The 23,630-nt window shown below is 41.2% G+C and overlaps 3 protein-coding genes across 14 annotated transcripts in view; 1 reads left to right on the plus strand and 2 right to left on the minus strand.

Annotated features, from left to right (window-relative positions):
* Positions 1-23,630, plus strand: part of caska (calcium/calmodulin-dependent serine protein kinase a) — a 148,607-nt gene that overhangs the window by 70,662 nt on the left and 54,315 nt on the right. For all 11 annotated transcript variants that reach the window (XM_015030684.1, XM_015030685.1, XM_015030687.1 and 8 more), the window contains exon 6: positions 19,455-19,557. In XM_015030684.1, the coding sequence (XP_014886170.1) occupies positions 19,455-19,557 (103 nt within the window). The remainder of the gene's footprint in view (positions 1-19,454; positions 19,558-23,630) is intronic.
* gpr82 (G protein-coupled receptor 82) lies at positions 753-12,318 on the minus strand. Its single transcript, XM_015030706.1, has 4 exons — positions 12,210-12,318; positions 4,945-5,747; positions 2,915-3,046; positions 753-2,832 (listed from the first exon to the last, which is right to left on the minus strand). Exons 2-4 carry the CDS (start codon positions 5,740-5,742, stop codon positions 2,593-2,595), a joined length of 1,170 nt encoding a protein of 389 aa, XP_014886192.1. The 5' UTR covers positions 5,743-5,747; positions 12,210-12,318; the 3' UTR covers positions 753-2,592.
* gpr34b (G protein-coupled receptor 34b) lies at positions 13,069-18,740 on the minus strand. 2 transcript variants are annotated; one of them, XM_015030708.1, is made up of 3 exons: positions 17,539-18,740; positions 15,919-16,468; positions 13,069-15,827 (listed from the first exon to the last, which is right to left on the minus strand). In XM_015030708.1, exons 2-3 carry the CDS (start codon positions 16,443-16,445, stop codon positions 15,263-15,265), a joined length of 1,092 nt encoding a protein of 363 aa, XP_014886194.1. In that variant the 5' UTR covers positions 16,446-16,468; positions 17,539-18,740; the 3' UTR covers positions 13,069-15,262. The 2 variants fall into 2 exon arrangements, with proteins under 2 accessions (XP_014886194.1, XP_014886193.1); XM_015030707.1 differs by having other exon boundaries at positions 15,919-16,471; positions 17,539-18,739.

A 23,630-nucleotide genomic window follows, 5' to 3' on the forward strand; every position in this document is an offset into this window, starting at 1 on the left:
TAAAATGCCATGAGAACCATGACAGAGCTATGAAATACCCAGTTTTAAATAAAAATCTGGTGAACTGTGCAAGTCAGTAGAAGAACGGGACATCACTGAGTCTTCATCAAGAAAGCAGCAAAGAGTATGACCAAGTCAACACACTGCTGGTCCACCAGTTGTGAAAATAAAACTTTCTCACTGGCGTCACAAGCGTCAGAACTAAAACTTACAGAAACCCTGCGGGGTGAACAGAGGAGGAGATCGGACCCAGAACTCTGGACCAATCAGCAAAGAGGAATGGTTCCAGATTATCCCTCTTTCTGCTCCAACCTTGTGAGACCTCAATGTGCAACGGAGTTGGACAATGAGATGCATAATAGAAGAAGATGCTATGCTGAGATAAAATGACATGACAGAGCTTCATAGATTCCTGTCGCCCACACACACACACACACGCACACGCACACACACACACACACACACACACACACACTTTCAGCACATCCACACTCAGAGTAATTCCTTATTTATAATTTAGTTCCGATTACTGAACAAACTTTATGACACACACATATCACATATTTATGACCTGTTGAACACGGAGGGGGATTAACACGACTCACAGGTTAAACAAGGAAAAGGAGCAATAGTTGTTAGAATGAGACACAAACAGGAGGTCGAAGGTCTGAGGTCAGGACTGCAGGATAGTCACCCTGAGCTGAGAGCAAATTATTATCTTTATTGTCATCCAACAGATGCAGAACGACGCATGTCAGATCTCAAACAGAAACCAGTCAGACAAAGTGTAAAAAAAAAAAAAGAAGAAAAGAATAACAGAATAAAAAAGAGGAAGCTGTATAAATATAAATGCAAACTTCCCATCTGCTTAAATATTTGTGCAGGTTGTACAGATTATTTCATGTTCACATGGGGAAAAATCTGCGAGTGGAACAAAAACTTCATCAATATTAAGAAATTGTTGACTTAAAGCGAGCTCCAACATCTTGCTGAAACTTGTTGGTTGTCTAGGGAAAGGGGGATCCATGGTCTGATCCATGGTCTGTGTGGCATGGCTCAGTCTCAGTTATTGTCTATAAATATCTGTCTGCTAAGGCTTAGGTATTGAAATGATGCTTAATGAACGTATAAGCCCAGCATTCTTCAAACTGCAAGCTCTACACTCAGAAATGATCATAGACAGCTTACCTTCTATATATCCAAGTCTATTAACAAAAAAAAATACAACCTTACAGTTAAAATACTTTAATGAGGCTATTGTAACAAGATGAAAAAATAATGAAAACAAATAAACTGCCAAAACGTAAATACCAAGATCTCACCAAATCCTGTTACCTCTCACAAGATGGCTGACTAAACGGACAACTAGAAGCTACTTTAGGCATTGCTTCTTTTTTTTTTTATTATTATTTTTTTTTTCTTTTTTTTAGTTTTAGCTATCTTTTTCAAGTCTAAGCACCATTAATAGCGATAATTGTTTTTGAGCACCTGCGGTTTGCCGAGGCTGACCGTGGCATGAACAGACATTTAGCTGGCTGTAGAGCTATTTCAGATAAGCTAGCAAAAAGAAAAAGAAGAAAAAGATTTTAAAATATCAGTAATATAGACAAGCTCATGTTACTGGACCATCAGTGATGAAACCACTCAGTGGATCAAGTTTGAATAGCTTGAATCACTGATAGTCTTGGTTACTGCTTTCCATTAACTATTAGCTTAGTTTAGCTAGCATTTAGCGTTTCAGGAGACTGACTTTTAGCTTGCTCTACAGCTGTTTCATATAGACTAGCGAAAAGAAAGGAAAGGAAAAATACCAGTAAAAAATGCAGACAAGCTCATGTTCCTGGACTCTCAAGTACCTTAGCAAGCTGGAGCCATCAATCCAGTTTGCTAGCTCTAAGGCTAGCAAACTGTTTTAAACTTTTTTAAGCAAAAAGTTTTAAGCATGCACAATGCAAAAACACAATGAGGCAATACGTTGCTTTGTCCTAACTAATTTACCTCTGTCCAGACACAGACTTTACTTGAACAGTTTTTAAGAACCAAGGATATTTATGGTGAACATGAAGGGCAAAGGAAGGGAGCCAGTGGATGGGAGCACTGTTTGCGGCACCACGGTTAACCTCTTCTTTGCTCTCCAGCTAAGGGAAAACAACGGCGGCTGAAGCTCAGTTGTCAGGAATCAGTAAATCAAAGATTCCTAGCCAGGGTTTTATTTCTTTGATGGGATAAAACAGAGGACAACTTCTTTCATCGACTGGCCTGTTAACATGATGTCACATATTCACTCAGTGAAACTCCTCCTCTTCCTGCTAAATGGGAAGTAGGTTAATGCAATGCATTGTGGGAGTAATAGTTCTTATATCAGTGTCTTTGATCCTCTTCATGGCTGGAGGCCCAACACACATGCATTCTGTCCCACGATGGACGTGTTGCATCTCTGCAGTGTTGTTGTGACACATGGGGCACTTTGGGGGAAAAAAAAAAATGTCTAAAACACGTTCAGCTTGACACGTCGGTTCTTCCTCATGTTTTCCGGTTTTTATAATGCATAAGAAATAATCCATGCACATCTTATTTATCGCACTTTATCTGTTAACTTTTTTCGCAAGCTAACACCTCACTCGATAAGATCACATTTCCGTCCCCGACTTTTTCTGTTTTCTGATTTGCACTCCCCGTAGTCGTCCATACCATTTGGCCTTTGTTAAAGTCCCGCTTGTTGTTCCTTAGGAGACTGTGGGCCTGCTGGCGAAAGGTCCTGTCCAACAGGAAGTACATCACGGGGTCAGTGGAGGATCTCAGAACGGCGAGCAGAAACAGGCAGTTCTTTAGCTGGAGAGAGAGAGAGCAGAGAGGAGGTGATGCTATCTGCTCCGAAGCCAGGAAGTGAGACATGGAGGTGGAAGTCAGTTACCTCGATGAAGACGCTCAGGGGGTGACAGGTGGTGGCAGAACAGGAGTGCAGAGAGGCAGGCTGATAATGAGCCAGAATGATGAAGATGGGTTTAAAGATGTGGTATGGCAACAGACACAAAGAAAGGACAACCTGCACAGAGTTTTAAAAAAATTGTAAAACATCACCGAACCACCTTTCTGTTTCATGAAGAGATGAAGTACAATGTGTAATAAGGTCTCAGCACAACAAACTGTGGAAAAAGTGAAGCGCTGTGAATACTTTCTGGATGGACTGTTTGTCTTCCCTTACCACTTTGCATTTCCATATATGGTGCAAGATACTGTAAAAGAGAAACTGTGGTTTAAATGTTGCTGTCGTCGTTGCTCGTTCTTTGAATGTAGAAGACATTGTTAGAAACACCGTTTAGCTTTATGCTCAGTGAGATGTGGAGCCACGCTGCTGCTGATGTATCCACACATCTCACGCTCTCCACTGAGCCACTCTGAGGCTGGATGACATCCGGAGAACATGAACATGCCTCACTTTTCAGTTTTTAATTACTTCCTTTCCAAGCTGCCAGGATTTCAGATCCTAAACGCGTTTAGAGCAGATCCTTCCTGACAAAGAGTTCGTGTTTGATCCAGAACAAAGATGCCGTTAGTCCATCACTTGAAGAGCCAGCTCAATTCGATGGCACCTTTTTTGTGACTTCCTTTCAAGTCAAATTTTTTCTGTGAAACAGGAAGGGAAGGTTCCTTCCTGTAACATAAACGGGTTTTCTAACAAGCCAAGACTTCTCTGCAGTGCAGTACAATAGATTTTCAGACTTTTTAATGCCTTTTTTAATTTTATTCTTTTGACTATGATTCATCATTATCCAAAAGAGGAATAGTGGAGTTGGTTTCTGTAACAGATGAACTGGAATGGAGGTTTTCTGCTGATGGTTTTCTGCTGACGTCTCTTTGCTAATCTTAGGAGCCAAAGAACAACTACATGTGTTAAGCTGTGTGGCGTTAACTATTACTCATTGATTCAGACAATGAAGTTGAAAGGAAATTAGTTTATTTGCATAATGGGTCGCAGGATTATTCCTGTTTCACTTTGGCTGCATGATGCCAACAGCTGCTGGAGCCACGTAGCCGTTGGCTGAACATTGACGTAGAAAATATTGGGACTGCAGCAGAAACCAATGCGCCCAAATACCTGCAGTTTCTGTTTACGTTTAAGCTAGCGATAGCATTTTAGCACAGCTACCTGCTGCCAGAAGTTAAAGAAACTGTTTAAGTATTTATCCCAAGTAGCAACAGCTTAGGCAGATAAATACTGTAAGTTCAGTTATTTAATCTGTATTTTTCCTTTTTGGAGCTGGGATGGACTGTATCTTAATATAATATGTCACTATGCAACACGTTTACTGTGTGCGGAATAGCAAAGAGATAAACATAAAAAGATTGAGGGATTGGAAACATTTGATCCCAGTGTTCATTGAGTGGAATATTAGTTCTGAAATCTGCCGTTTACAGAAGAGTTGTCCCAATCGGGAAAAGCAACCTCAATTCCTCCGAGGCTGGACTTCCCACTCAGAAAGGGAAAAACTCCAACTACCCTCAGTTAGGATTTTAAGGCCGCTCCTCGCGTCTACAGTTGAAAGCTGTGGAGAAAACTGAAGTCAGTGTCACATGTTACACGAAGTTACACTGAACAAATGAAAAGTGGTGCACTTGTTGAAGTTCCGACTTCTCCGACTATGTTAATGGGAACACTGTTATCTAAAGTCAAACCCAGCTGCTGGTTCTGTCTTCTGAGGCAAAGGGAAAGCCTCAACAGTGTTGTTTCATCTCTTGCATTTAAAAAGTCTTCTGCAAGACCTTCAGAAACTCCGAGAGATCATTGGTCGAAACAACCTTAAATGATTACTGGAAAGTGCAGGTCTTTTGAATAAAAATCTGATGAAAACTATGTTGCTTCTTGCTCCTGTAATTGACTCGACACCCGGACGTTTGACTCATCAAAACCAGAACACAATGACGATGAAACGCAGTTCTCACCTGGATGACCACGATGTTTCTGGAAACCCTCGCCAGCAGGCTCTGTGAGCTGGTGATGATTGCGTTGCGGCGCGAGCGTCTGATGTGCTTCAGGACGGTCATGTACGAGACCAGCACCAGCAGGTAGAGGACGAAGAACAGGATTACAGGGGAAACGCTGGTGGTTGAAGACACGCTGCCTCCCATTTCCACCACCGGGCTGTAGCACACCTCCTCACTTCTTGTTGCCTCGTTTATAGAGTAGTAAACAGTCACCGGAACGATGCCCCCCACCGCCACCACCCATAGCGTGGCGCACACCCCGTTTGCGAAGGAGACCCGCGTGAGGCTCGAGAAGAAGCTGTGGGGCAGCAGTGAGATGCAGGCGCTGGGCCGGGAGGCGTGGGTGTTCCGGATGAGCACGGCGAACCGGCTGAGCGCCACCCAGGTGAGGATCAGGAGGCTGATGTAGATGTTGATGTGGAGCACAGGGGTGATGCCGTGCAGGACTATCTGACACGGGATGTCCCTTATGGACCAGTGCGTGCCTATGGCGAAGTACACCGCCAGGAAGGGCACCATGATGGCCATCAGCAGGTTAGAGATGCTCAGGTGGGTGAGGTAAACGTGTGTGGGGGAGATGGAAGAGATGCAGCGCAGGAACACCCACAAAGACAGCAGGTTCCCCGGCAGAGCGGTGAGGAAGAGGAGCGCGTAGATGGAGGGGAGGAAGTAGAGCGTTGCCGCTGAGGGACAGAGGGAGCAGGAGGCATTACGGAGTGAAAGTTGAGACGATGGGTCCTCCGATGGGTTCTCCATTTAATCTGAAAGAGATCAAATGAAGATCAACTTTAAGCAAAAGACTTCATAGTTCTTTTAAGTTTTTAAACCACACACTTTAATATGTTTAAATTTGATATGAATGTGAAAAGCAGCTATTCTGCTGTGTGAAGTGAAAGGAAAAGGATGATAGATGATTTTCAGAAGATTAGAATCAAAAAGTGTAACGTGCATTTGTATTCAACCCCATTGTTGAGAATGTTGAGTCGACGCAACCAGTTGCAATGACGAGTAGCGTGACTGCTGCTGCATTGGTAGGTGTGCAGTGGCTGCCCTGACGGAGAAGGAACCGGGATAGGAACCCACCTGGCTCATCAAACTTGCTATCATCCATTAGGACTGTGGGAAATGAAGGAATCTGTCCCGAGAAATGTGGAGAATCGAATCGGTACGCCTGACTATAAAGCTCCAACTGTTTGCAGACTGTACGTACAGAGTCTGTGCAGCTCACAGGGTTTGCATGGTATTCCCGAGTATGTGGGAGCCTTAACAAATACAAAGTGTGTTAGTGAGCTGTTCTGTTTCACTAAGCACTCAGAGGTTTATAACAGAGCCTTGGGGAACAAATATCCAACATTACCTGGTCATGGAGTCGGAAAGGATCAACGTAACTTTGGCTCTTTTCTCACAAACCATCACTCTGACATTTTTAAAGTTTTAAAGTTTTAAAGTGTTTTAAAGTTAAAAACAGGATGTGGTCTTCTTGTGTCTAAGTTAGAGAAGTACCTGTGGTTGTGTTGAGGTCACATTTCTGTATCATGCTGTGCTGATATAGCAGAAGGCAAGAGACTAAGACTGCTTTAAGAGACTGTCTGTCTGACCCACACACCCACACGATGTATGTGTGTTTTTGTTTGCGCTGCGGGAAATTTCTTTTGTTTTTCTTTATATTTCCTTTCAGATGTTTTATTCTCCTGACTCGATTGAGTCTGATTTCAGATAAATTAATTGCAAGAAGTTGATCCCAAGAGCCAAAGACACAGACTGGTTCTTCTGTCCATGGCAAACCAGTGGACCTGGCGGTTGAGTTTTGTTGCTTAGCTACAGAGTCCCTCCATGTCTTCGCACCACCTGGGTGGAAGATTGTGTAGGTTAGCATGACTCCTTTCCTTCCCGTTTCAGAGAAAACCCTTTACTTTAAGGGAAGTTAGAAAGAATTTACCACCAGTTTCAGCTGAACCTTTTTCTGGATCAAACATGAACTCTGTCATGAAGGATCTGCTCTAACCCAACGCAGGACGGCAGAAATCACGGCAGGTTAGAATGAACGTAATTAAAACCACCAATCTTCTTTCTCTGTTGATGTTGCACATGCCGTGCGTAAAAAAAATGTTGTGTTTTAGCAATGTCACCCTTTTGTAACTTCTTGCCCAATGTTGATTCAGAGGGGGCAGAGCATTTCCGTAACTGTTGGCTGGTAAAACCAGGCGTGCACGTGACGCCTCGCTAGGATCTCGGAGGGGAAAGCAGCAGCTAAGTGGTCCCAGCTAAAAGGATTGAATAATTGAATCATATTTTGTACTGCTGGAGGTGTTAACAACACAAGAAATAGATATGAGTTAACACCACAACAATCTTGTGCTTTTTTTGTAACCCGTCAAGGGACAGCAGATTATCTTCTGCTAAAAATTGGTACGGCCTATCAAATGGTGACATTTGTTTGAGCTGTGTATTGTCCCCTTTCTAAATAACGTTTATTACTATTATCAGCTGTAAGTGACCTTAGAGGAACAGCTGTTGGTTCCTGTCAACCTGAGGTGAGTCGAGAGGCCATTTTAACCATTTAAACGCCGACATTATTATGCATGAGGTTAAAAACAACAAAAAAATCACAGGAAAGTCGAGCAGCACGATCTTAAGAGAAATGTATAAAAAACAAAACTGCAGACCTCAGTGAAAATGTAAATTTTTACAGTTCATACCAGGACAGTAAAAAAAAAAGAGAGAGAGAAAAAAAAAGCAGAACAACTACAACTTGTTAAAACAAATTTTTTTAATTATGGCAGCACACTGTATTTTTGCCAGCTTGAATGTCGTTTGGACAGTTTAGACCAAAGTAGAGATGGTTGACATTATGTTTAAGTCAAACAGTGGATTCCAGCTGTTAAGCATGGTGGTGGAGGGGTGATGGTTTGGGTTTGCTTTGCATCTGTGAGATGGTTAAACATGCCCTGCTTTTCCTGCAGTTTTGCTCAGATGCTGCGGTGCGTTCTGCCACTAACTTTAGCGTGCAGGGAGACTGATTTAAGCATATATGTGTATGTGAACAAGCAATAATTAGTGGTGTGTGCAATTAAATCTCACACACTCTCCAATACAGAAAACAAAAAGAAAACACAGCAGATGACGGATCAACTTCTAGTAACATGTAACTGAAGGGAAAGAAAAGGACGTATGATTTTAAAGCTACTAAATGTACTGATCAGTGTTCTGTGTTTTATGAATCAGAGGCAGATCTGAGCAGGAGGGATTTTAATCTCAGTTTAAAGGAACTCAGTGTTTCAGCAACTTTGCAGTTTACTGGAAGTTTGTTCCAGATTCGTTTTGCATAGAAACTGAATCAAATACACAACAAACTGGATGCAGATGTCAACAACTGAAACATTACAGGTCGTCTTTACACATCAAAATGTTGCTCAGTGTTTCATTGATCACGGCTCAAAATCAACAGGTGGATCTTTTAGTCTAGATTTAAAGGAGCTCAGGCTGTTTTTCACTTTTCCGGAAGTTTGTTCCAGATTAGTGACGCGTAGGAGCTGACTGCTGCTTCTTATCGTTTGGTTCTGGTTCTGGGGATGCAGAGCAGAACCAGAAGACCTGAGCGGTCTGGATGGTTCATACAACAGCAGGAGATCTTTAATGTACTCTGGTGCTAAAAACAAACAACAAAAAGGAATCAAGGTGTCTTGATGTCCCTGTCAAAGTCCTGGGCGCATTTTAAATACTGTGGTCAGACCATACAAAAGTTATTCATAAAGAAGCCAGGCTGGAAGGAGCAACAAGCAAAGTATCCTAGGCAACAATAAAAGGCTGCTGAAGTCAAAAATAATATTCCAGTAGTTTCTGGTTCTGCAGCCCTTGAACACTGAGGTGTTCTTTGTTTTCTCTGCGACCGTGAGTCACAGGAGAGTTTCTGCATTGATATATCTTGCCGCCATCAAAGCGTGGTTTCTACATACCTGTGGTCTCAGTTCAGCCAGGCATTCAGCGGTACAGACGTAGAGAGAGCTGCTCAGGAGCCGGCCGCTCGACAGTGAGCTCTCTGGGCTTCTTCCTCTTTATTTACAACTGAGCACTTATAGTAAATGTTGCAGAAGTGGGCTGGTTAGTCTGTAAGCCTCAACCTTCATTTCACTTCATCTAAATTTATTTCAACTTCAAACAGTAAGCAGATCCAGACAGAGCACACAGAAAACGGCCACTGAGTTATTTCAGGTTTTGCTGTGCATTGTTTTTTTGGTTTTTTTGTCAACTAGCTTTCTTCCCTTTTGTTGCAGAATCAGAGTTTTCCCCACCCAGAAGACTGTTTTGTTGACTATCTGCAGAGCACAACAGTAACGTTATTTCTTCACGTGAAATGTAACTTCATATGTTTTACTCGTCTGACCTCACGTTTTAAAGCCCTCTCCATTAGTGCTTGCTTTACACCAGGGGTCCCCAAACTTTTTCCTGCGAGGGCCACATAGCTGTTCCTTTCTGTGGTCGGGGGCCGGTCTTAGTTTTTGCAGTAAAAAAAAACAAAGAAATTCTTGTCGAAGGGGGGGGAGGGAGGAGACGACGACACTTTTGGATAGATTTTTACCCAGAATGCAAATGGAAAAAACCGTGAGTGAAACGGTGACTGACGAGTATATATTCCATTGAGGAAAGTAAGTTTCACATTTGCTCAAAAGCCCCCTGGTGGTTGAAGAAAAATCCACATATAAACCGGAAAATACAATATATGAAAAAAAAAAACACTGAATGCTCTCTGGTATGAGGAGGCGGGCCGGATCCGGCATTGTTCAGGGGGCCGGACCAAATGACGTGGCGGGCCGGATCCGGCCCGCGGGCCGTAGTTTGGGGACCCCTGCTTTACACCAAGTACAACAGAAAATGGAGATATCATTACTTTAACCCCGCAAACATGCAGTGGATAACTTTTATGTTTCATTGTGGAACTTTTAAAAGCAACACTAAAAACATGGGAGTAAGATAAATCTGGGAACATTACGGTTTCCCATTCAGCTGCAGGAACGATGGGTTTAAAGGTAGATGGAGATGTCTTAAATTCAATAAAATATATGTTTTTGCCTGTTAATCAGGGATCTTAAATTTTGTTGTGGCCGGACCGTTTCATCTTGTTTATTCTATATAGCAGGACTTTTCTGTCAGGGAAAAGTCTGACATCTTCCTTATTTGCTTCTGTGACTTGAGGCGGTTGAGGCCACCACTAACTAGCTGCTAACATACCATTGCTACTAGCTAGCTAGCTTTTTTACATCTATCATGGAGACGCTTAAGTCTACTGCAAGCTAGCTACTAGCATAGCGTTACTCGCTAGCTAGCTGTGTGGTGTCTACCATCGGCTAAGGGTTGGCTGGACGACGTTTATCTTTGCCTATGACTCACTTTATTCCAAGTTCATTCTGAGCAGATGATAAGACTGTAGACAGCCATATATAGTGTGAGAAACACAAAGCTGCTGCCAAGAGCCACAAGAAGACCCCAGAAATGTGACAGTTTTGCTCCTGTGGCGTTGCTAATGCTAGCATTGATCTAGGAGCAGTGTTTGATGCAAACTGTGGAGTCTGAGGTTTAGTGGACTTTAAACATAGTAGTCACATGCCGGTTTTACTTACTTAGGAGTTTTATTTCAACAAAGTTGTTACTATGAAGGGAAATACAGCTGAAAATGAGAACGGAAACACGGAGCATCAGACCAAAATAGAACGGAGAGCCACAGATGACAAATGGGGAAAGAGATATTTAAAAATAACCCACGGTAATTGATGTCTTCGTTTAGTAAGAATGTGATATAGATATAAAGTTAACCTTGCAAGGATTACCATTTCTTCCTCCGTTCTTTAAAAATAAATACATGTATGAAATATGCTGTTTTCTTTTGTACATATGCCCGATGTAGGTCGTAAACCAGCAGAAACCCTGCTGTATGTCCTTCAGCTGCAGTAAAGTAACATGTAAATCTAACATCACATTGGCACAAAGTAAAATGTGTATGTGTCATTAACTGCAGCCTGCCTTTATCCTGGACAACCGCCCACGTCCGTCTACATGCAGATCACATTGTCATCTCTGTTAGGTTGTGCTTTTTTGGACTTCTAGAGAACATTATCTACTTTTTTTGTTCTAATTAATCAGCAACTTGGTAGCTGAGTAGCAGCAGAAAGAGGAAATCTGACATTTATTTACTGAGCACAGGGCTAAAAACCCAGGAAATCTCTTCGTTAGAAAACAGGATCTCCCAGCATCCCCTCAGAGATGTTGCTGATCTGAGAACTAGTGTTGTTAATCAGATGCTCTGGTTTCCTTCCTCTGTTGATGCTGTTTCGGCTCTGAGCTGCTGGAACATCACCAGACGTCAGTCATAGTAACTTTTCCCTTTTTAGTTTTTTTAGAATACATTTCAAATTTCCCTACTAGTATTTTTGTAATTAAATAATAATCATTTTTGCACATTTTTATAGCTGCAGTGTGTAACTGTTACAAAAACAAAGTTTTTTTTTACGTATTTGTTTAAAGTGTTTCCATGTTATGTCTATTTAATAATCTGTGAAGAAATTGAGCTCTTCTGCCGTCTCACTGTGGTCCTACTGCCATCTGTGGAAACACACGGCTCCGTCAGAAACAACCAGAGCCGAGCATTGTCAATCATTCTTGTGTACACGCTTCTCACAGCCTCTCACTTTGCTCTCTGCTACACTACGGCTCCTTGCTGATAGGCTGCCCATTAATCGTGGTGGGAACCATAATTTGCTTCTTTAGCACATTTAGCAGCACATCCGCGATAAGGATTGACAACACTAAGCCCCTCCTCCTGGCTCTGATTGGCTGTTTTTGTCAGTGTATTTCTGCAGATGGCAATAAAAGCTCAGGGAGGAGCTCTTTTTTCACAGATTATCTGTCTCATATATACTGTCACAACATCACATTTTTAACAAATATGTAAAACAACAACATGTTTTGTAAATGTTACGTACTGCAGCTCAAACTTTCTGTTTTTATCATTTATATTTAGTTGATTTTCTCTCATCTCTTCCTTTTGTTAACACCCTGGTTTCCATTTCTGTTGTCTCCCCCTAGTGAATTATTTATATGATAAATAATATAAATAAATAATAATAAAAACTGTCTTGCAGTTTTTATTATTATCCAGAATAATCAATGTGAGTTTTTATTTCTTTTGAAAGACAAATGCTTTACTACACACGGATTCTGTCGCGTGCCTTTAACCTTCTGATCACTTATTTCACAACACTGCGGTTAAATGTAGGTGTATATTTAAAGGGACCACTCCAGCATGTGACTTCCTGTGACATCATGAAAATCTAAGATAAAATAAAGAAGATAACTGTTAGCCTCCACACGTTTGGTTTATTCTTAGGTTCAATCTCCAGATGCCTGAAGGACCCAAAATGTTTAACCCAAATCAGAGTTTAAAGGATATTTTTATGAATATGTAGGAAATGTATATAAACGTTTCAATTTAAAAAGGGTATTAGAAAACATCTAACAAAGAAAAAGTCTCATTAACAAGCTCATAAGCATAAGTTTGTTCATCCTAATTGAGCTAAAACAGAAAACGCTGTGAGGTTTTTATCAGGTGTATGTAAATATATGGTTCACATGCATGTCCTGCTTCTCCACTGTTCCATTTTGAACTAACAGAGTTACATTTACTGAACATAAAAATGTGTTTAGTGCATCATGGGCGAGTGAAAGCTGAGGAATTTCTGTAACATCCTACCATCGTCCTGAAGGGGGCGATGGTGTTCCAGCTTAGCGCTGAAGCCTTCTTCAGTGGTCAGTCAGGAGTCAGTGGTGAAGAGTATTTGGTTTTAAAAAGTATTTAATCTAAAAATCCTAGATGTTTATTCAGTCTTTATGAAACTTGATCCTCTTTCTGTCAGTTTTCTGCCCATACTGAAGAATTTGATCCTTTATTTAACCAGATTTTTTTTTAAATAAATCAAAAACTTTGAGACTGAGGTGTTTTTTCCATGAGTGATCTGGTCAACAGGTCAACTGCACACACTTCAGAAACACAAATCAATTCAAGTAAAACAGCAAGTAGCACCAATCATGTATATTGATTCCTGTAGTGATCAGCTGTTTATTGCATTTCATATGATAAAACACATTATTCTCTTCTAACCTTTCCTCTTTTTTTGGACAGACTTTGTGAGACTTTCCTAAACAAACCTGAGTGATTATTCAGAGGAGTAATAATATTAAATAATAAATAATATTTCAGTGACCCTTCTCTCATTCTGCTACCCCATGATAACCTAAACACAACCTCCTGCTCTCTCCCTATTAACGTCCAAACCAGGGGAAAAAAAACTAAACATTGACTCGATTTAAATTTATTTTGATTGTTGGATTGAAGACTGGATGGAGATAAATGTTTCTGAGAGCATTTTAATAATCTCTACTGATCCCATAGAGAGTAAGCTTTTAATAAATCATAACCTGTGTTTAAAGCAGCTCTAACAAAGACATTAAATCCAGGTTTGACCACTGGTCCTTTTATAGCCGCCCCCAAAAAGTTTCCTTTCTCGTTTCGCTTCTAAAACAAAGAGTTAATAAAACTCAGCTCAGGATTGAACTCATTCCTGGTGTAAACTGTTAAAATGTGGAACTATGGGTTGATAAATGCAGCACAGACTTTTTAAACACAAAGACAATCAACTTCAGCACATGAACATGCAGCTAAGCTAAAGAAAACTCCTTCAGGCCCTTCTGACTCATTAAAGAAATGTTTTGGCTTCTGGACGCCCCCCAGGCCACTTCGCCCTGGGCAGACAAGCTTACATAATAAAGAAATAAATAAATAAAACAGCTGCTTTGATTAATGAGCCCTTCTCCACCTCTCCCCACAACCCATACTGGAGCGTAGTACTTAGTTAAACAGATTTGCATGTTTCCTCGTTCTTGTAGGACACAGGAAGCTACAGAAATAGACTTTACTTTCATCTTAAAGGTACAGAATTATTTTCTGCACCGCCTCAGGTGTGGAGGGTCCTTTTTTTTTGGATGGCTATAAGTTGTACTTTGTAAAATGTAATGCAGAGTTCAAAATCTAAAAGTCGCTCTTTGTAGTAAGTGGATTTTAGTAAAAGAGGCTGCTACGATTTATAATGTGGTTGCAGTGGATTTAGGGGAATCGGAGTCAAGAGGGCTGAGTATAAATGTACACCACATTATCAGATTTTTATTTAAAAAGAAGTAAACACTCGCCCTGCTTTGACGGCCACCCCAACAATAAACATGCATAGATTATGGATGAATGGAAAACCATGACTTTCTCATTTCACTCCACATGTATGCACTGCTTTGTGTTGGTCTGTGTGGAAGTGTTCACCTGCCAGAGCGAGGGCATAAATTCAGAAGTATCTTGTTGTAACGACAAAGTTTTGCTACAGTAAAGTATAAATATGTTTCTCTGACAGATTATGACTTAGGATCTCCCTCTGACTCCATCTTCTCACTCTGTTTCTCCTAAATATCCGACAGTACAAACTTGACTGGTACAAACTTTCTCGTTTAAAAGAGAGCATATTTTAGTTTTAATGACATGTAAATCTCATTATGAATCAGCGAGAAGCTTTTTGTTTTAACGAGATTCTGCACCTGAATTTGTGCTATTAAACGCATCCGTACGTCTGAAACATAAAATCCAAATACAATGCATTTCATTTTGCATTTGTAATGTGATGAATTGTGAAAGTCAAGGGGTTTAAATAGTTTTGCAAGACACATTGCATCATGCTCCTTCCCTAAATATATGTATATAAATAGATATACTAGCATTAAATGGATAAATTGTGCTAATATTTTTGGTTACCTGCAGAGTTTCCCCAAAAAACCTTGTAAACCCGGTGGTATGGGCACCAGGGCGGTCCACCAGCAACCCAACGTGTTTTTGTGTTTAAAAAATTGTAAAAGTTACAAAAATTGTTAGGTGCCCAAGCGCAGGCATCATAAGTTGGAAATAATAGTGTGTGAGGTCAGATGCAGGTGGTCACCCAGTTCAATGCATCGACTGTAGAACTTTATCTGTCTTTACTGTCACTGTTATTGACACCCTATTTTAAATAAATAAATGATGCTCAGTCTGGTGGGGGGGGACAAATACAGTCTGGTGACCCGCCAGGCTTATGATACACAGGGGGGAAACTTTGTTGCCTCGTCCATCAGTCCCCACGTTGAATTTTTCAAAGTTGAAGACAAAACCTGGGAATCCCAGTAAAGTCTCTGGCTCTGCTTATTCTGCAGCTCAGCTGGAGCTTGATAAAACATATTTTTGCTCGCTCTCATTGTCGAGGGCATTCGACTGTCTCTTGTCGCTCCTGCTGTCCAGTTCGGTGCTGGAGTTAGCAACGCTGGTCCCGGTGACGTCTCGGGTGCGTAACACACTCGACATGAAGCGCCGCACCTCCTTCCTCACCGAGGCAGACAGCAGGAAGAACATGACGGGGTCCAGGCAGCTGTTGAGAGCGGAAAACACCAGCGAAATCTCGTTGAACTTGTCGGCCAGGTTCTGCATGTCCTGGGTCTCCTTGGTGATCTGGGTTTTTATGTAGAAGCCCCGGAAGGCGTGATAGGGGACGAAGCAGACGACGAACAGAAACAGGACAAAGAAGGACTTGCGGGCGACTCGACTGTAGTGGGGCGCTGTGGGCAGGTCCGGTCTCTGCTGCGACCTCCGCAGGAGTTTCAGTGCGATCTTTCCATAGGACAACACCAAAGAGACGAAGACCAACCAGAAGACGACCAGCACAAAGATGTTGATGTATGCTTTCAGCATGTCTTCCTGCGGAATTGTCCTGAAGTGGAAACACCTGAAAACAAACAAGAAACCACAATCACCTGCTGGGACTTTTGAAGCAAAGCACAAGACCAATGGTGTAAACTCTTCTAACTGCGACTTACTTTGTTGAATTGACACATTTGTCATTGCTTTCATGGACAAATGGGATCATGAAAGCCAGGGCCACCGCCCAAATGATGGCGCAGACGACGATGCTCCACTTCGGGGAGCGCATCTTACGGCGAGTACCTGCGCTGCCGTAGATCTTCAGGTAGCGGTCGATGCTGATCAGCCCCAGCAGGGTGATGCTGACATACATGTTCATGTAGAAGAGGTAGCCTACTAGCTTGCACATTGTGTGCCCTAGCTTCCACTTGTTCTGCTGGAGGTGGTACTGGATCCTGAACGGCAAACAGACGACCAGCAGCAGGTCCGCGAATGCCAGGTTCATGAGGAAGACCTGCAGGGAGTTCTTCTTGGAGTGAACGAAGAAGAAAGCCCAGAGAGCCACCAGGTTCCCGGTGAGACCCAGGATGAAGATGATGGAGTAGAGCACGGCCAGCGGCGTCTGGAGCATTTTGTCGTCCACCAGTTCGCTGGTGTTACTCTCGTTTGAGGTGTTCGGGGTCGTGAAATCGGAGGTCATCATGGCGTTGTGATTCTCAGCCCTACCTACTAACAGACGAGATGAAAGAAGAGGGTTTTTCATTAGAGTTCACTTTTATTTTGTTGTGACTTTTTGTTGCCTAATTCAGTTGATTTTACTTCGTGTTTGGAGTGTGTTTGGTAGTTTTTATGAGTTAAAATTAGTTGAATATTGTTTAGTTTCAGGTTAGTTTTTGTTTGTTATATTAGTGCTTTTAGTTTTTCATACTTTGACCTTTTTGAATTCTGTGCCTAAGAATTATTGTATTGTGGTTACTGTACATCGATTGGGTAATGAATACTCACACCATTTCAAAAACGGTATTAAATTATTGATGAGCAACAACTGACTCTGGTGTTTTATCCCAACTTCAGCAATCACCATTTTGCGGACTAATAAGGCAGTAAGTGCTGCCAGGAGGAGCATGGAATGCCATCATTTGCTGACGTAAAATTATTTTGTAGGGGGAAAAAACTATTTCACATTAGTCTGATTAAATAGAGTAACAAATACAAAAACGAGGGATCTTATATCTATACTTTAAGTATGTCTTAGTGAGTTTTACAAACATACAATATAATTCCAGTTAGTTACAGTTTTTCCACATTAATTACCGTTTTTATTTATTTCAGAAAAAAAGTCTTCTCTTTCAGTTTTAATTATTCTGTTAGTTTTAATAACTTATATATATATATATATATAACTTATATATATATTACTATATATATATAACTATAATAACTTTGGTAGTTCCTTCTCTCAAGCTATTTGTTTTTTCTGTGAGATGTCAGCTCTATTTCTGCCTGCTTGCACATTTATTTATTCAGAGCACATGCAGAACTTCCTGCCTAATATCTGCTGCACTTTGTTAGTAACCAATCTGTTGTGGTATCTGACTGTTTCTAATCTTGCAAAAACCATCTGCTGGTTGGACTCCATGAGCAAGTAACACTTCCATATTGCTGTGAGGTCTCCTTATCAAGATATCTGTGACACAGCTAATGGTAAAAGCAGAAGGAAGCTATTTTGACATTTTAACAACCTGCTTTGTATTTTTCACTGCAGAAAAAGGAGGGAAAAAATGTATAAAACTCACGTTGTAATTGAACAAATCCTCATTTGACTTTCCTTTGAGTTGAGTCAGTACAAAAAGAATCCTAAACAACTAGACGACTTAAAGTTCCAGGTCTCCTCCTTATGTCCTTATGTCTCCGTACGTTCAGATGCATAAATAGGAGCAGAATGAAGTGAGCCTAGTTCTCTGATGAGTCCTCTTCGATCTGCCGCTGCCACTCTGGTCATTATCTCTGCCCGCTATGAGAGGCTGCGCTCTTCAAAGCACGCAGAGTAACACTGATGTGCAGAATGCTGTGGTGTTGAGCAAGAGTGAACGCTGTGAGCGCAGCTACTCCCCCCTCTTTTCTCTCATGTTCTCTACACAGCAGAGGCATGCAGGCAGTACAGAAGTACAGAAGGCAGGCCCGTATCTGCGGGATCTGATAACAGCTCTGATGTATTGCTGAGTGGGGAAAGCTTTGAGAAGAAATGACACCTATAGGTGCTGCTGTGTGTACCCACAGCAGTTAGATCAGTGTACCAGAGGGAAGGTAAGCCAGTTTGGAGCTGGCAAGCTCTGACAATTAATTTCTGCCCAAACACTGTGACTTTTTTTTAAATGTAAGCTTAATAGGATGGGGGTGAAAGGTGCATTGTAGTTTTGGCAAAATCTCAAATTAGGTCATTTGTAGTTATAGTTGATAACCGCCGTTGCCCGGTTAAGATTCAACAATTTATTCTAGGAAAATTTCTCTGTTTGCATTTTTTGTTTATTTTTTTTAAGAGCAGATCTAAACCATTTGAATATTCTACTAAACAACTGTATGCCACTGTGTTGATCTTTCACATTAAATTCCAATTAAACATATTTGTTTGTGATTGTAATGTTGCAGAATATGGAAAAATTCAAGGGGTACAATATCTATCTGTTTGTCTTGTCTGACTCAGAAAATAGAAAAAAAAAGTCTCTCAAATACCAGTGCCGTGTCTGCATCACAGGGAACATTCCTTCTGAATGACGCTGTTGCATCAGTCATTCGTGTCACGCATTATTGCCATGCTAGCAGAGTTTATGGCAACGTTTACACGAGACTGCTGCTTGGAAACTGTCTGTATTTTTGGATATTGATTGGGAAGAAGTTCCACATTTATTAGACAGGCCCGTCAAGAAACCTTGAGTCAGCTGTAGTTGTCATGCCAGGCCACTAGATGGCTCTGTGATTTTAACATGTTGCTGTTGTGTGAGCTTTTGACCCATTAGCTTCCACCGCGCTAGCTTCCACTTCATACCAAACAGTAACCTGTCTCCCATTAACGAAGTGTTGATGTAACACCTATATTCCTCATCAGAAATTGTGCTAAACTGAACAGGTTTAAGTATCACAACACAGCACTAACGCTATCCACCACTGTTTTTGTTGTTATGCAGCTGTGCGTTCTGCGCATGTGTGACGCTTTAACAGTCACAGCGACGGAGTCTTTAACTTTTGCATGATGATTATGTTGAAGTGTCATCTGTATCGAAAACAACAGGTTTATTTTGGTGCCGCGAGGTTCCGTTAGGAAGTGTTTTGAAGAAACACATGCAGGCTTAGAAACTGGTCGTAAACAGAAACCTCTACAATCACAGCTTCCACAGAACATTAATGTTGGTCCATTTTACAGCCCAATTATGCTGCTGCGCTGTAAACCACTTCCAACACATTACATCATTTTCACGTTAATGCATTTCCTCTAATTGTTCTAAGGTCTTCCTTCAAGTGAGGCCAGATGCATATCGCAAATTATCCCACTACACTTCCCCACTGTGATTAAACTGTGTGAATGTGTGTGAGGTTTGGGTGTGTCATTGCTCATATGATTTGTGTGTGTGTTATTTTGAAGGAACTTGACCCTCTAATTAGCCAAATGCCACCATGAACTGATGAGCCTCCGTTCCTCTGCTCTCACCCTCAGCCTCACTGCGTGCTGCTGGCGTCCAAAGAGAACTCGGCTCCCGTCAAACTGGGTGGGTTCGGCGTGGCCATCCAGCTCGGAGAGTCCGGATTGGTGGCAGGAGGTAAAGTAAACGCACAACAACAATCAGTTCTCCCTCCGCGGGGTTCATAATACCCACGTTCCCATGATTTTCCAACTTTTCCTGTGGGAAACCTGTATGTAAAAAAAAAAGATCATATCTAAAGCAGACATGTTTTCTGTGACTCTGCTTGTACTATTAAGCGTTTACAGGAAATCATCCATACAATACTTCCTGAAAGGCTTTGTCAGCGTTTTTCCCTTAAATTCTTCCCAGCTGGGCTTTATTTCCTTCTCCGAAATAAAAAAGCCAACCTGAGCATGTACAAGCCCGTGCTCAGGTTGGCTCATCACCAAGTCAAGCACAGAGTTGACAACTTCAGCTGCAGAACTGAATCCAGTTTAAAACACGCCTATCTTATGGCACATCAAGTCTGACCCAGATGCGGTAACAAAAAACTGTTCATGCGTTTCACATGTTGTCATGTCAGAGCTACAAACCTCGATGAATTTTACTGGGATGTAAGTAACACAAAGTAGTTCATAATTGTGAGAAGAAAAAAGTGGCATGGTTTTCAAAATGAAATAAAAATTTTACATAACACTGCCAGGATGTGGCGTGTTTGTAATCAGTCTGATTTACTATTATTGTCCTTAGTAAAAGAGTGAACATCTCACTGTTCAAGTTCACATTCAACAATGGAAGAACTGCAGCCCTACGACAGCCGGTGACGTCTAAAAAGCATCTGGACAAGGAGAGCGTCAGTCAGGGAAGACGCTAAGAGGTACATGGTAACTCTGGAGGAGCTGCAGAGATCCACAGTTTACAGTTTTACATCTATTCCGCCCATTCTTAAAAAGTCTTAAATTTATTTATCTAAAATTAAGGCCTTAATATGTAAGTTAGTTAGCCTTAACTACAATAATTACTGGCCTTAAATTGTATCATGAAATGAGGATTTAATCTTATGTAGTTTTTGTTCCTTGTGAGACTTTTGTGTCATGCACAAGTTTGAGTCAGAAATCTTCATTGCGTTCTGTGACTCACGGTGGTTGAAGCTACCGCTAACCAGCTGCTAATGTGCTCTTGCTAGTTAGCTAGCTTTTTTTGCATCTTTTCTGGCTGATGGGATCATCACACAGGGAGTGACGAACGACAGCAACAAAAGGTGAACATGTGCGACATGTGCATCTTTATGTGTACAAGCACAAAATTACAAAATGCAATTGGTCAGTTGGCTGGAGGAGAGCTAGCGATTGATGCCTCCTGTTTGGCCCTCGGGACACAGGAATCAGAGTCAACACTGTGTGGCACAGAGGGTCTGTAAACATGCAAAGCCAAAAGCCTCAGACCAACACCTGTAAACCCCACAGACAGGTGTACTGGAACAAGATGGCCTCCCGTCTATCAGTCTACCATCAGCTGCTGGTGATGCTGGTACAGGTTCTCAGAAGGAGACAGCAGCTCTTCCTCTTCCTGTTTGCCTTTATTTAACAGAATATGTGACTGGGATCAGTGCAATAAAAAAAAATTTGACGCCAGTCAAACGAGTTTCACTTTTGTGTTATAATGAAATACTCACAAGCCTAAAACACGTCCACGTTCTTCATCTCGTCTTCTTCTCTGCGAACCTCTACAACTCCAACCTTACAGCTTGAGTCGGTCTCACAATGAGGCTGACAAACTCCAGCCTATGCTTTTCTTCTTTTTCCTACAAGATGCAGACTGGTTCTCAATCTTCCACAGAAACTATTTCTAATGAGTTTCCTGCTCATAAATTAATAAACATCAACAGCCTTGTGGATCTGTTCTGGATCATGTTACCATCGGCTTGTTGCAACCAACATATTTTAATTTCCGTTTCTGCATCTATGAAAATAACCGAAGATAAGAAAGCTTAAAGGGGCAGTATTATGTAAAATCAACTTCTTTGAGCTTTACATCATGTTATAATGTAATACCTGGAGTGTTGCATCTTTCTTGCATGTTTGAGAAATCCTGTTATCTCCCGTGGCAACCAATCAGCTGGGTGGACCTAGCCCCGCCTTCAAGGACAAAGCCCATCCTCTGAGCTGTAGTTTTCAAACTTTCAAGCTTCTGTGACTCCCTCACTCAGCTCCTTCAGACTAGCCAGCAGCAATTAGCAAACATCTGGTGGAACTGTTCATCAGCTGAGGTCAGCTACTTCTCAGCAGATGTTAAAGGGTTAATAGAAGAGCCATGCTGTGGTGACTTCCTGAAGGCGGAGTTTCAGAAACAGCAGGAGCTTCTTAAAGAGACGCAGTCCCAATTTCAAGCCATTGAAATATGATGTCAAATTTCTTTTGAGCCATATTTGATATATGCAGCATTTTTATAATGACTGAAGGTAACATAGTTACTTCACTGTGCTGTAAAATGGTTCTGTGTAATTGTAAAACACATAATAGCGGCCCTTTAAAAAGTGTAAAGTAGAGCTATAAGCGGAAAACGCGGATCTGGTCAGCTGAAAGGTGGTGCAGCTCTCAGGTCCTGGATCAGGTCTTTGCAGCTTTCCTGTTTCCTAAACTCACAACTTTCACTTCTCATGTGTCTGCTGTGGATTCTTCTACACCTGGCACTTCTCTCTTTTATTCTCTGACATCAGACGGGGAGCGAGGTGCCACATTTTTACCTAATACCTCTTCGGAATTCACCTTGTTTTCTGTCGTTGGAAAAATACTGGTCATATCCGTCTTATCTTCTAAGGAAATGAGAACAGAGACTGCCTGCAACACATGCCCGACGTTTTCCATTAAACTGTAGTTTTTCCTCCATTTTGACTCTGACTCATCCTCTGACTTGGTTTCATTTTTTGATGCCTGAAAAGTTGTGTGGTCAGTGTTCTGTGGTTTAATAATCAAGATAACATGTCTTTGAAAACAGGTGCTAACACTGATACTGTGGCCAATCATGAAACAAGGAATAAATGTTACATTTTGTCAGATCTGTATCATTAAGCAAATATTTCATTGCTCAATGTTCCAGTTACTAGAAATCAGAGGAAGTTCTAAATAGGTTTGTCTTTAGCCTTGATTTAAAATAAATCAGTGTTTCAGCAGTTTTGCAGTTTACTGGAAGTTTGCTCCAGATTTGATTAAAAGAAATTGCACAGAAGAAGCATCTCTTCCTCCCACTGTTGGCCCCTCCTACGCTGAAGTCGAGTTCTCTGGAACAGATCCAGATGAACTTCCTTCCCAACAGCAATGCCTATTAACACCTTTTGATGTGTGTGTGTGTGTGTGTGTGTGTGTGTGTGTGTTTTTCACATTTTGTACCATGGCAACCTCCAACTTGAGTGTACTGTGTTTGGATGTTAAGTGATAGACCAACCCAAGAAGGTTCATATTAGGAAGTAAAGGAAAAGGAGACATGTTTTTCATAATGTTAGCTCAGATGCTAATCGTTAAAGTTTGATGTGTAGTTTTATTCAGCCCCATTTACTCTGGTTGCCCGGAATAAAATCCAGTACAACCACTCAGAAATCATCTAAGCCATATTTGTCAGACTTTAATTTGAAGGGAAAAGGACAACAAATGGATATTTTTTTTCCTTCCACTTTACAATTGTGTGTCTCATTGTGTCGTCCCAGCTAGCTCTGTCACGATGTCAAATTTTTCTGGACGATAAATTGTCCCAGGATTTATTGCGATAAACGATAAGGTTGTTGTTTTGAGACGATTTTCAAGTAATACAATAGTAAGAATGGCATAAAAAAGGCAAGAACAGATTCTCAGATCGATAAACTTTAAATTCTAATGAACATTTAAACCCGGGAACTGGACGACATTTGGATTAGAAAACAACAGGAACATCAAATGAAATAAATTAAGTCTCTGTAAATAAAATGATCTTTCAAAAAAAGGGATAGTTGAGACCAAAACACCAGGCTGAAGACTTTTATCCTTCAGTTTATGGTAAAAAAAAAAAAAAGATAAAAAGCAAATGAAAATGAGAATTTCTTTTATCATACAATTAACTGATTTATTGTTTATTGTGGAGTTTTATGTGTGCTATCACATAAAACTGCTATAAAACCCATTGATGTTTATGGTTACAACATGATTGGATATGAAAAAAGAAATATGTGTGAGAAC

Source organism: Poecilia latipinna, unplaced genomic scaffold, assembly GCF_001443285.1.
Source record: "Poecilia latipinna isolate Pla-1442-1.1 unplaced genomic scaffold, P_latipinna-1.0 Scaffold189, whole genome shotgun sequence".
NCBI lineage: Eukaryota > Metazoa > Chordata > Actinopteri > Cyprinodontiformes > Poeciliidae > Poecilia > Poecilia latipinna.